Source organism: Hyla sarda, chromosome 6 (genome assembly GCF_029499605.1).
Source record: "Hyla sarda isolate aHylSar1 chromosome 6, aHylSar1.hap1, whole genome shotgun sequence".
NCBI lineage: Eukaryota > Metazoa > Chordata > Amphibia > Anura > Hylidae > Hyla > Hyla sarda.
Window position 1 is genome coordinate 109,925,370 of NC_079194.1, and position 14,313 is coordinate 109,939,682.

The following is a 14,313-nucleotide window of genomic DNA, read 5'->3' on the forward strand; positions in this document are numbered from 1 at the left end:
GGGGGGGGGGGGGGGGCTGATTTTTCAAGCAGTTCTGACATAAATGCAAAAAAAGAAATACCCACATGTAACCCAATTTTGGAAACTACACCCCTCACGGAATGTAACAAGGGGTATAGTGAGCCTTAACACCCCACAGGTGTTTAATGAAAATTCTTCAAAGTTGGATGGAAAAATGAACCTTTTTTTTTTCACTAAAATGCTGGTGTTACCCCAATTTTTTTATTTTCACAAGGGAAAATAGGAAAAAAAAGCCCCCCAAAATTTGTAACCCCATTTCTTCTGTGTAAGAACATACCCCATATGTGGATGTAAAGTGCTCTGCGGGTGAACTACAATGCTCAGAAGAGGAGCACCATTGGGCTTTTGAAGAGACAATTTGTCCGAAATTGAAGGCCACGTGTGTTTACAAAGCCACATGTGGCCCCATTTTGGAAACTACACCCCTCATGTAATGTAATAAGGGGTACAGTGAGCATTTACGCCCCACAGGTGTCTGAGAGATTTTTGGAACAGTGGTCCGTGAAAATAAAAAATGTAATTTTTCATTTGCACAGCCCACTGTTCCAAAGATCTTTCAAACGCTAGTGGGGTGTAAATGCTCACTGCACCCCTTATTAAATTCTGTGAGGGGTGTAGTTTCCAAAATGGGGTCACATGTTGGGGGTCCACTGTTCTGGCACCACGGGGAACTTTGTAAATGCACGTGGCCCCTGACTTCCATTCCCCAAAAAATTTCTTTTCAAAAGCTCAATGGCGCTCCTCCTCCTCTTTTGAGCATTTTAGTTCGCCAGCAGAGCACTTGATGTCCACACATGGGGTATTTTCACAATCAGAAGAAATTGGGTTACAAATTTTGGGGGTCACTTTCTCTTATTTCCCGTTGTAAAAATGTAAAATTTGGGGAAAAACCTGCATTTTAGTGAAAAGATAATCATGTATACATCCAACTTTTAACAAAAAGTCGTCAAACACCTGTGGGGTGTTATGGCTCACTGTACCCCTTGTTACGTTCCTTGAGGGGTGTACTTTCCAAAATAGTATGCCAGGCAGGTTTTTTTTTTTTTTTTTTTTTCTTTTTGCTGTTCTGGCACCATGGGGGATTCTTAAATGTGACATGCCCCCCAAAAAACTATTTCAGAAAAACTCACTCTCCAAAATCCCACTGTTGCTCCTTCCCTTCTGAGCCCTCTAGTGCGCCTGCCGAACACTTTACATACACATATGAGGTATTTCCTTAAACATTTTAGGAAGATTTCTCTCCTTTTACCCCTTGTAAAAATTCAATAACTGGGTCTACAAGAACATGCCAGTGTAAAAAATAGATTTTGAAAGGGTGCAGTTTTTAGAATAGGGTCATTTATGAGGTATTTCTAATATGAAGGCCCTTCAAATCCACTTCAAAACTGAACTTGTCCATGAAAAATTTCAATTTTGAAAATTTTGTGAAAAAGTGGAAAATTGCTGCTGAACTTTGACGCCCTCTGATGTCTTCTAAAAGTAAAAACATATCTACTGTATGATGCCAACATAAAGTAGACATATTGTATATGTGAATCAATATATAATTTATTTGAAATATAAATTTTCCTTTTATTAGCAGAAAGCTTAGAAATGCAAAATTTTCTATTTTTTTTTCATCAAATTTTGGAATTTTTCACCAAGAGATGATGCAAGTATCAACAAAATGTTACCACTAACATAAAGTAGAATGTCACGAAAAAACTCTCGGAATCAGAATGAAAGGTAAAAGCATCCCAGAGTTATTAATGCTTAAAGTGACAGTGGTCAGATGTGCAAAAAATGGCCGGGTCCTACACTGAAAACTGGCTGGGTCCTTAAGGGGTTAAGTATGTGCAAGGTTAGGGAGCAAATATGATGTAAGGAGTAGTCATGTTTACATATTTTCTTTGCTGTTATTTATAATTTGGCATTCTTTAGGGTAATGTTGGTCTAGATTTTTACATTTGTAATTGTAGAAATATCCTGGGAAGGTATTGGGTAATCTGGCTGTGAAATTATGTTTAAATATAGTTTGTGTATAAATGCTACTCGATATCATATAAACAGTGGGTTTTGTGAGTTGTTTTTTAAATGTGTGGGCCCAGTTTTTAGTTGCACTTTAGAAGGGCATTGTAAAATAAATCTTGTCACTATATTAGGAGTACACGAAGGTTATAGATGTGGTGATTAATAAATGCAAGGGCTGCCAGTCACTCAGTAAAAGGCCACATTAACACTTACAGGGATTTGGAATTCCTATCGCCCGGGACGTGCCGTTCCGGACGCCGGGCAGGTGAATTTTTCCAGCCCTTAGCCCGGCTTCGGGCAAGCAGGGCCGGACCTGACCAGCGCTGCGGCGATCAGCAGTCTGTATGGTGCGAGCTCCCGCTTCGAGGCGCTTCATACTCTGCAGCCCTCAGCTGTAGAAACTTGCTTTCTTCGAATGCAGAGCAGGGGGAGGGGAGATGAGAAGTGGTGTACGTCTCCCCTGCTCTGCATTCTTTCTCCCCGTGCAGATCTGCGTCCTCTGCCTTCGCTCCCCCCAGCTTTAGCTTCGGAGAGCTGAGGGGAGGAGCGGTCGCACGTCTGCACAGGGAGACTGCATGCGTCGATCAGCAGTCTGTATGGAGTGGGCTCCGGACTCGTGCCCCGCTCCATACTCTGCAGCCCCCCCCCCCCCCCCCCGGCTGTTCTCAGTAGCCGGGGGTCACCGCTAATAGCCAGGATGCGGCTGGCTATTAACCCTTTAAATCGCAGCTGACAGCGGCGTCTAAAGGGACATGTGAATGCTCCCTGGTGGGCTAGTGGGGTGGATCGCCCCCCCCCCCCCCCCCCCGCAGCGTGATCGCAGGGGACAATCCACTATAGAGGTAGCCGAAGGGCTTACCTCTGCTTCCTGCTGTCCGTGGTTCTGTCATTGATAGATCCTGGCTGGACTAGGCTCTATCAATGAATCGCAGAGCACACAGATCAATGGAGTTCAATAGAACTCTATTAGACTTTTAGGAGGAATCATTAGATTCCTCATACAGATGAATAGAGTGTAAAAAACAAAAAAAAAAAGTGTTAATAAAAGTTTGAAAGACACAACTTAACCCCATCCATGTTAAAAGTTCAAATCACCCCCCTTTTCCTATATGTAAACATAATAAAAATAAACATATTTAGTATCTCTGCGTGCGTAATTGTACGACCTATTAAAATATAACATTATGTATCCCATGCAGTAAATGTAAAAAAAAATACCAAACCACAGAATTGCAATTTTTATAATATCACATAAAAAAAGTTAAAGGGGTTCTCCACTGCCTTAACCTACTTTTGGCACTTAGTTAGGTCTGTGGCTATATGTTATTATGGCTTTTTTTCATGTTGCTAACGGTTCTGTATGTGGTGTTCTGAGACCGGTCGAGACTGGTTCAGCTTGACGGCCACGGTTACCTCCCCCGTGACGTGGATCCTCTCCTACCATGAAAATGGGGAGAGTGTTCCATTGTCCCCTGATATTATTGGGGTAGAACTCTCTCCACATATACATGCCATGTCCACACCGTGCAAAGGGTGTGAAAGAACTTGGAGGTTTATTTTTTTTTTTTTTTATTTATTTATTTACTATTTTATGTATTGATATTTATTTTTCATTTATTTTTATTTTGTATTGTTATATTTATTCATTATTTTAATTTTAAATTTTTTAATGTTATATTTGATATTTATTTGATATTTTGTGAGGGGAATGTTTCTGGGTAAGGAACCTCCCAGGGGTTGACTCTTGATTTATAATATTTTTTATATATAATCTCTAAACACACTTTTTTTTTTTCTTTTTTGTGATTATGCATCATAGAAAAGGTCTCATTTTGGGTCATTAATTATATATAGATGGATGTCCATATGGTGTCAGTTTTTTTTTTTGCTCTTGATGTCCTGCCATGAACTTATACTTTAGAGTCAGCGTCTTTGTGATATGGACGCTATCAGTTGCCTAGTCTGTTTGTTTACATTAGTGGTCAGGTGATGTGGACAGATCACGTGATCGGGCCGGCCTGGATCTCCTGTTCGGACTCGTGATCGTGAGAACATGACGTGAGTGGGACGGGAGTCTCAATTAGCTGACCGAGTATCGCGGGATTTTGCTCACATCATCGGCCATGTGACTATTGTTTACATGTACATGCGCAGTGGAATACACCACATGCTACCGACGTCATGATGGGTCCACGGAGCGGGTAGGATTGCGTTACCACCTCCTTTATCTAATATTGTAATTTGTATACAGATGAAGTTTGTTATTAATTAGAATGTATTAAGATCATAAATGTCTGTATATTGCTTATGGAATGATTTTTTTCAAGCTGATTCACTTTTTCACATGTGGGTACTCACTACTCACAATGCACTTTATGGTATATCATGCAAAGATTGCACTATTTGTTGTATGAATTTTTATGTAGTTGTTTATTGATTATAATTTGATGCACTTGTGACATTTTGATTATTGTTAGCACTTGGTTTGGGTATAAATACCCCTGAAGCTGTATGTATCACTAGGCTTGATGATGGCTCCATAGGAGCTGAAACGTTGCTGTATAGAGATGTGTGTGAATAAATGCACCTTTTTTATTGGAGCGCTGCGCCATTGGAATTGTTTTATTTATATATTACATTTTTAATTTTTTCTTGTTTGGAGAATGTTATTGAAAAATTAAAAGGTATCATTATAGTAAGTAGTTACGGCTATTATAGGACGAGGAGGAAAAAACGAGTGTAAAAGCGAAAATGGTCCGGACAAGTGGATCGTCATGAGGAACAAGTAGATTTTGCTCCATTTTAGTCCCGTGGACAAGTAGTTTTTTTTTTTTTTTTTAAATAAAATTTCCACACCCCTGCACTTATGAATTTTTCCTCTGTAATTTATAAAAAAAAATTTCCCCATTATGCTTTTTTTTGTGCTTGGGTTTCATTCTTGGTATAGGCTGACAAATACTACTGCAAAGTGCACAACAATAAATGAAAGTTATAGGGAACCTTTCACATTTAAAATACAATTCAATCTGAAGGAGGCAGCTTATAGAATGGGAAGAGTTAAGCAGATGGATATAGATATAGGAGATATCTTTTATCTATTATTTTTTGTTGAAAACATTCCATGATAACTTGTAATTTTATTACAAATTATTTTAATCTCTGTTCATTCTGAGCTACATAGGGGAAAAACATTTTGGGATCAGTGTCACCTGCACGATTACCCTGTACAAGCATTTTAGTGGGGGTGATGCTGCTGCTGGTGATATATATATTAAATCAATGATCTGCAGCGGTGTCACCAGAGGTGGGGATAAATAGCCGTTAACTTATACCGGAATATCGGTATAAGTTATCGGCCATCGGCCCTAACCTCCCACTGAGTATCTGTATCGGCCCTAAAAAACGATATCGGTCGATCCCTACTTGTCAGTGTGTTGACGTCCCGTTTTTATTTTGGCACATTAACTCTAAGTAAACACTTACTGATCACAGATTCTGATGAAGAGCTACTGATTAGAGATGAGGAACTTACAGTAAATTCGATTTGTCACAAACTTCTCGGCTCGGCAGTTGATGATGACTTTTCCTGCATCAATTAGTTCAGCTTTCAGGTGGGCTGGAGACTCTTTCCTAGGAATGTATACACCTTTTCCAGCCCATCGGAGCACCTGAAAGCTGAACTAATTTATGCAGGGTGTCATCAACTGCCGAGCCGAGAAGTTCGTGACGAATCGGAGTTACTGTAAGTTCGCTCATTTCTACTACTGATGTGGTCATAACTCTCATGCGCCATTGACCTGTTAGTTGGCACAGAGATATGGCTTAGTAAGTCTTGCTCCCTGCCATATTTGTGCTTCCACTTTTCCTTCTGTAAAATCAGATTATGTAGCTGCTTGTACAATAAAGTGAATACCTTCTGTTGCAGTTGTCCGTGTTGTCAAACCAGACAAAATAAAAAACTGCATTTTATATCTTTAAAGTTTCAGAGGTGTGCAGCAGGTCCTCGGTCTGGCACACCGCGCTTTGCCGTTGATTTAAATTACGGCACATGTGCGGTCGGTGCCTGATGCTATTGAGCTTAAATCAATGACATGTCATGATACATAGGCATATTATTCAAGAAATGGGGGAAAGGGCGTTGGGAGTGCCAGGCCTTAGCATTGATAAGGCTGGCAAAGACCCTTTTGACTCTTCATAGAATGTATAAAACGCAATGTTGGATATTTTGACAGCTACCACAAAAGTGTTTTTCAATTTATTGTACAAGTATCTACATATAAATCACCAGCAGCTCACATGAATGTTATTTCGCCGCCCACAGTTTGCAGAATGTCCGTACAGTGTTTGCGTGCGGGCATTCTGCATGCCAACATTAAGACCACTCGGAAATGTGCTGCCTCTATAGATGGCAATGCATTTCCGTGCAGGCTCCATAGAAACATTGAAAATGTTTTTGTGGATGCAGGAATCAGGATTTCCGCTCCAAATATTTCTGGCGCGGGAATTCTGGATCTGCACAGTGCAGCGGAATCCTATTGAAATCAATGGGACCCCCCCTGCTGCAAAAATACTGTGCAAAATTGTGCATGGAAATTCTGCAGTGTTAACATGGCGTAAAAGGGGTTGTCTTTCTAAGAACCCATTTACCTTGAGAATGATTCCATGCTTTTGGAGGTCATCCATGTGTGAGCCTTCCTGTCACTACCAGGTTTGCAGCCTTAACCTACCAGGAATCTAGGCTAAGTTTCATGTAATGAAATGTTATTTGTCTGGGTCAAATCCAGAAATTGCTCAGTAAAACTTATTTTGCCCAAAAGCAGCATTAGTGTCATGCAGATTTCTCCCAGTCAACCTGCCTTGCTTACGAAAAGTTTGTAAATACTCTGTAAATTCTCTTTCGTCTGACCTGATCCGATCAGTGAATATTGATAAATCCTGGTTTACTGACCATCCCAGCACAACACAACTTGCAGCAGAATGAAAAGCGTGTGGGAGATTTAACAAAGCTACTACAGAAGAAATATGGTGCAGTTGCCCTTAGAAACCAATATGGCTTCTTTAATGTTAAATAAGGGCCTCGATTTAAATAAAAGCTGCCCTATGTAACATACCGTATTTTTCGCCATGTAAGACGCACCAGCATATAAGATGCACCCAATTTTAAAGGAGGAACATCTAGAAGAAAAAAATCCTGAACCAAATACAACGTAAAGTATAGGACAGTGACCTTCAACCTGCGGACCTCCAGATGTTGCAAAACTACAACTCCCAGCATGCCCGGACAGCTGCTGGCTGTCCGGGCATGCCAGGAGTTGGTTTTGCAACATCTGGAGGTCCGCAGGTTGAAAACCACTGGTATAGGAGGTAATACTCACTCCGGACCCGTCGCCACTGCCCTGGATGTCACCCTCCATTGCTGTCGCCGTGTCCCCCGTCGCTCCGGAACGTCTCTGCTGCTTGGGATCCTCGCTCTCCTGTCACCGCTATCAGGTCGCTACGCACGCCGCTACTATTGGATGGCGTGCGCGACGACGTGATGACGGAGAGCGCCGGCCATGCAGGGGATCCTGGCATTGAGCAGACACAGAGGAGGCAGGTAAGGTCCCTCCCGGTGTCCTGTAAGCTGCTCAGTTGGACTGTTCGGGACCGCCGCGGTGAAATAGCGGTGGTCCAGAAGAGTCCAACTGAGCAGCCGGGTTTCACTCTTGCTTCAGACGCGGTGGTCAGCTTTGATCTCCGCGTCTGAAGGGTTAATACAGGGCATCACCGCGATCGGTAATGTCCTGTACTAGCCGCGGGTCCCGGCCGTTGATGGCCGCAGGGACCGCCGGTTTTAATGTTTGTTTGCCGTATAAGACCCCCCCCCCCCCCCAGTTTTGTGGAAGAAAAAGTGCGTCTTATACGGCGCAAAGTATGGTAGTTCATAAGGTTGATAAAAGACCAGAGTCCATCAAATTCAACCTGTAACCCCAATGAGTCCCTATTGAGTTGATCCAGAGGAAGGCAAAAACCCTCATACTAGAGGTAAAAATTCCTTTCCGACTCCAAATATGGCATCAGAATAAATCCCTGGATCAACCGTCTGTCCTTATAAATCTAGTATCCGTAACCAGCGATGTTATTATTCTCCAAAAAGGCATCCAGACCCCTTTTGAACTCTTTTACACAGTTCACCATGACCACCTCCTCAGGCAGAGAATTCCACAGTCTCACTGCTCTTACAGTAAAGAACCCCCGTCTGTGCTGGTGTAGAAACCTTCTTTCCTTTAAACATAGAGGATGCCCCCTTGTTATAGATACAGTCCTGGGTATAAATAGAAGCAACTTCTTTGTTTTGTTGTTTTTTTGCAGCAATTTCGATCATCCCTAAAGGTTTTTCTTACATTACTTTGTCCTTTTCTGTTGCTTGTGTGCAGTTTTATTAGTGTGCATGCTGACACGTGTCAAGCTATATTCCTGCATTTGGTACCTGTATTTGCTATTTTGCTGGTTTTACTGCATTTGGAATAAAGATAAAGCTTTTATACCACTACTTTTTGCTAGCGCTGGACTACTTTCTTAATTTGGATTGACCACTAGAGATGAACGAACTTAAAGTAAATTCGATTAGTCACGAACTTCTCGGCTCGGCGGTTGCTGACTTTTCCTGCATAAATTAGTTCAGCTTTCCGGTGCTCAGGTGGGCTGGAAAAGGTGGATACAGTCCTAGGAAAGAGTCTCCTAGGACTGTATCCACCTTTTCCAGCCCACGGGAGCACCTGAAAGCTGAACTAATTTATGCAGGAAAAGTCATCAACTGCCGAGCCGAGAAGTTCGTGACGAATCGAATTTACTTTAAGTTCGCTCATCTCTATTGACCACCTGCACAGTGGCATTCGGTGCGCTGGGATTTCTTCTGTAACCTTTGGTGAGCAGACTTCATACGTATTTGTTTATTAAAGGGTGTTCATCTTTGTTTTAGAGTCCAGTGGCCTCAGTTTAAAGACTACTTTATGTTCAAACTTGAGAAAGTAATGGACGACTTCCGATCAGCTGCACCAGAACCCAGAGGGCCACCCAATCCCAATGTGGAGTACATCCCTTTTGATGAAATGAAAGAGAGAATACTTAAGATTGTTACTGGTTTTAATGGGTATGTAACAAATCGCTTATACCTCAACAATTGCATTATTAATTAAATTGTGACTCTGTCTTTAATCTGAGGACGTCATGAAAGGTTTATTCAGGATGCTGGACCATCTAGATCAGTGTTTCCCAACCAGGGTGCCTCCAGCTGTTGCAAAACTACAACTCCCAGCATGCCTGGACAGCCATTGGCTGTCCGGGCATGCTGGGAGTTGTAGTTTTGTAACAGCTGGAGGCACCCTGGTTGGGAAACACTGATCTAGCTAATGGCCCCACCACTGTAGTGGTGGTTAACCTCTAGCTATCCAGTTCTTGTAATACTACAACTCCCAGCAGCTGCCGGCTTTTTTAATCTCGAGAGCCATAGCTTAGAGACCACTATATTAGAGCATATGTGTTAACACGAGCTGCTCTTTTCATCTGTGTAATGATGGTCATAAAAACGTAGATTTGGCTGCATTACTTAATATTGCACAATAGTTGTCTACACTGTACAGGGCTCTTTATCCCAGTAGAGGATTGTCACAGCTGTTATAAGGGTTTGGAACTAGACTGAGCCAAAACCTTGTTTATTTTATTTCAGCTCATCCCTCTGAGGTTCAGGCGATTGGTTATGGCTGTAAACAGCAGTACTCTAGAATAGCTAAAAGACTAGGACTCTAAAGCAGTCTAAGGGTACGTTCACACAAGCGGAATTTTTTGCGGGTTTTACGCTGCGTACTTGAAAGTGGGCGGGCTCTTCTCGGCTGTCTGCAACAGATTTTCTGCGGTGGAATTTATGCTGCGGAAAATCCGCAACAGTCACTACTGACTTCAATGGGGCTTGCGAAGGATTCTCCGCAGCGTAAATTTTGCCTCGCAAAATCAGTTGCGGACAGCCGAGAAGAACCCGCCCACTTTCAAATACTCAGCGGAAAGCCTGCAAAAAAATCTGCTCGTGTGAACGTACCCTAAGGCTAAGTTTCCACTTGGGTTTTTTTCTGGCAGTTTTTGGATATCTGCCACTGCAGTTTTTGAGCCAAAATCAGAAGTGGATCCATAAGGGAGAAGTGTAAGTCCTTCCTTTATATGTCCTATTCCTTTTGACACAACCTACAAAAAGTAGCTGAAGCAGATATATATTGCAACAAATTTTATTGATTAAAAAGACAACCTTTAAAAAGATGGAAAGGCGTCTGATAAACGGACATCCCACATATCTCACTCTATTACAATATTAGAAATTGGTGACCCATTCCACATAAGGACATGGTAACATAAGTAGCAGCATAAGAGTTTACAACAAAGTGCTATATCAGACTAAAGTGCATGAAAAGTTGCATGAAAACAGTATAACTATCAGCAAACACCTATACCTACATGTACAAGCAAATAGTGTGATATGGAGACATCCACCCCTATGTCCATTTCGGAATTCTGTCCTCCTTCTGGCCACAGGTTGCCAGAGAATGCCTGACCGAAGGGAACATCCGCAAGGCAACAATCAGGGACTGTCCGGGCCTAACCTGAACTTACACACCTATGGGCCTCATATGGCGTTAAACTTGCGAGTAGCTTTGTGCTTTTTATAAATACCCCTCTCTAAGTGGACTATAAGGAAATTGGAGTTCTCAGGTCTGTCACCATTGGAGGACTAGCTCTAATCCAGTACTGAACAATAAGCTTCCTAGCCTGTTATAACACGAAGCACACCCATTTGAATCCCCGAGGGCTCAGACCCACACCCTGTAAGACCCAGCAAACACAACTTAGTTTCTGATGACAGTGATCCCAAAAGTAGTGTGGCTAAGTTGGAGCACTTCCCTCCAGTACAGGTCAGGAGGGGACAGTCCCACATCATGTGGAATAGATGGGCCCCCAACTGACATTACTTGAAATCAGCACATTTGTCCTACTTCACATATATCTAGGTGAGTGGTCTTTATCTGTGGCCCTCCAGATGTTGCAAAACATCCGAGCATCCGAGAGTTGAAGTTTTGCAACTTCTGGAGGGCCACAGTGGGAGACCACTGATGTACATGGTACACTCCTGCTTTTACCTACTTTACTTCATGTGACAACCCTTTTAATATGCTGTTCACCTGTAGAAACAAGTGGTGAAGCTCCTAATGACCAATTAGGTTATAGCTGGTTTGGAGACCTATTCACACATGGGTATATGACATCTCATCTGCACATTTTTTATGTAACATTTTCTTATAGATTGTCTCTATGTTTTTAGGAATCTTAGTTTTAACTTTTTTTTTCTTCCCCTCCGCCCCCCTTTGAAGGACCCCGTTTACTATTCAGAGGCTTTGTGAGCTAGTTACTGACCCCCGGAGAAATTACACCGGCACAGACAAGTTTCTGAGAGGAGTGGAGAAGGTAACGTTTGTTGTTTATCTTGGCAAAACAATAGTTTTTCTAATATTCTTAATTTTATTAAATTAAAACTGCCCTTGAAAATCCCACTACTAGGGGTCCCCACACCTCCTGGGAAACTGAGTCCCACAGTAGCATGAGGGTGTCCAACAGTCATGGACACAAGATGGCTGATTGACAAGGCTGCAAGGAGGAACACAGCCAGCCGCAACATCTGTAACAGTTTTACCAAACGTGCCTCCAGCTGTTGCAGAACTACAACTACAAGCATTCCTGGACAGGGTGTTTGGGCATGCTGGGAGTTGTAGTTTTGCAAAAGCTGTAGGCACACAGCTGAAGGCAACACTGCTGTAAAAAGTTATCCAAATACTGTACCTCCAACTATTCCAAAACTACATATCCCAGCATTACATGACTGCCTTAAGTTAATTCACATGAATGACATAGGAAGATGTACATTACCACCATTGACAATCTGGTGAGTGGATAGAGTACAGGCAATCTCCAATAATCATTGTGTGTGTACAGCATAAAACCAGAGAGCAAAGGATTGCAGAGCAGGTCTGACAGGCTCCCGAGAGCAGTGAGTGAGGAGGGGGAGGAGTCATCACAGTGCAGGCAAGAGAGGGACACGTCCCCTCCCTTTGACAAGATGAAAAAGACATTGAGCAGCTGTAATATGCTATTTTTTAGTGAAATATCAGTGATAGAGACAAAAAAATCACATGTACATGATCCAAATGAGGTACTGAGTAATATGTTTTGTTTTATTTGTGGGATCTGACGGGTATGCTTTGTTTTCTACAACATGTAGATATAGAGATTTTAGATAAAGGCTGGTTTGTAGGGATAGATATTTATTAGCAATGGAGAAAATCTACTGTCTCTGTGTAGTCTGTACTGACCAGTAAAAGAAGAAAAAAATAGCTTAAGTAGAACAGTGCAACTAAAGATTAGGTATTCTTTAAATGGGCACTGTCAGATTTAAAACTTTTTACATGTTGTACATCTTGGCATAACATTAACCTTTCTAATATACTTCATAAGATATTTTTTTCCCCTCTTTATAGAAATCATGGCTTATAAGATCAAAGCTTTGTCCAATCTGCAGCACAGGCATGGACAAAGTCCAGTAAGTGAGGGTGGGCTCCTCTGTGCTCTCTCCTGTCTGATAGCATTCTTCTGTGCTCTCTCCTGTCTGATAGCATTCCTCTGTGCTCTCTCCTGTCTGATAGCATTCCTCTGTGCTCTCTCTCCTGTGCTCTCTCCTGTGCTCTCTCCTGACTGATAGTACTCCTCTGTGCTCTCTCTCCTCCTGTCTGATAGGACTCCTCTGTGCTCTCTCTCCTCCTGTCTGATAGCATTCCTCTGTGCTCTCTCTCTTGTCTGATAGCACTCCTCTGTGCTCTCTCTCCTGTGCTCTCTCCTGACTGATAGTACTCCTCTGTGCTCTCTCTCCTCCTGTCTGATAGGACTCCTCTGTGCTCTCTCTCCTCCTGTCTGATAGGACTCCTCTGTGCTCTCTCTCCTCCTGTCTGATAGGACTCCTCTGTGCTCTCTCTCCTCCTGTCTGATAGGACTCCTCTGTGCTCTCTCTCCTCCTGTCTGATAGGACTCCTCTGTGCTCTCTCCTGTCTGATAGCATTCTTCTGTGCTCTCTCCTGTCTGATAGCATTCCTCTGTGCTCTCTCCTGTCTGATAGCATTCCTCTGTGCTCTCTCTCCTGTGCTCTCTCCTGTGCTCTCTCCTGACTGATAGTACTCCTCTGTGCTCTCTCTCCTCCTGTCTGATAGGACTCCTCTGTGCTCTCTCTCCTCCTGTCTGATAGCATTCCTCTGTGCTCTCTCTCTTGTCTGATAGCACTCCTCTGTGCTCTCTCTCCTGTGCTCTCTCCTGACTGATAGTACTCCTCTTTGTTCTCTCTCCTCCTGTCTGATAGGACTCCTCTGTGTTCTCTCTCCTCCTGTCTGATAGCATTCCTCTGTGCTCTCTCTCTTGTCTGATAGCACTCCTCTGTGCTCTCTCTCCTGTGCTCTCTCCTGACTGATAGTACTCCTCTGTGCTCTCTCTCCTCCTGTCTGATAGGACTCCTCTGTGCTCTCTCTCCTCCTGTCTGATAGCATTCCTCTGTGCTCTCTCTCCTCCTGTCTGATAGCATTCCTCTGTGCTCTCTCTCCTCCTGTCTGATAGCATTCCTCTGTGCTCTCTCTCCTCCTGTCTGATAGGACTCCTCTGTGCTCTCTCTCCTCCTGTCTGATAGGACTCCTCTGTGCTCTCTCTCCTCCTGTCTGATAGGACTCCTCTGTGCTCTCTCTCCTCCTGTCTGATAGGACTCCTCTGTGCTCTCTCTCCTCCTGTCTGATAGGACTCCTCTGTGCTCTCTCTCCTCCTGTCTGGTAGCGCTCCTCTGTGCTCTCTCTCTCTCCTCCTGTCTGGTAGCGCTCCTCTGTGCTCTCTCTCTCTCTCTCCTGTCTGGTAGCGCTCCTCTGTGCTCTCTCTCTCTCTCTCCTGTCTGGTAGCGCTCCTCTGTGCTCTCTCTCTCTCTCTCTCTCTCTCTCTCTCTCTCCTGTCTGGTAGCGCTCCTCTGTGCTCTCTCTCTCTCTCTCTCTCTCTCTCTCTCTCTCTCCTGTCTGGTAGCGCTCCTCTGTGCTCTCTCTCTCTCTCTCTCTCTCTCTCTCTCTCTCTCTCTCCTGTCTGGTAGCGCTCCTCTGTGCTCTCTCTCTCTCTCTCTCTCTCTCTCTCTCTCTCTCTCTCTCTCCTGTCTGGTAGCGCTCCTCTGTGCTCTCTCTCTCTCTC

General features: G+C 43.3%; 1 protein-coding gene across 1 annotated transcript in view; it reads left to right on the plus strand.

Annotated features, from left to right (window-relative positions):
- Positions 1-14,313, plus strand: part of PPP4R2 (protein phosphatase 4 regulatory subunit 2) — a 44,750-nt gene that overhangs the window by 23,192 nt on the left and 7,245 nt on the right. Inside the window, 2 exon segments of the mRNA XM_056524635.1 lie at positions 8,993-9,163; positions 11,427-11,520. Of these exon segments, the coding sequence (XP_056380610.1) occupies positions 8,993-9,163; positions 11,427-11,520 (265 nt within the window).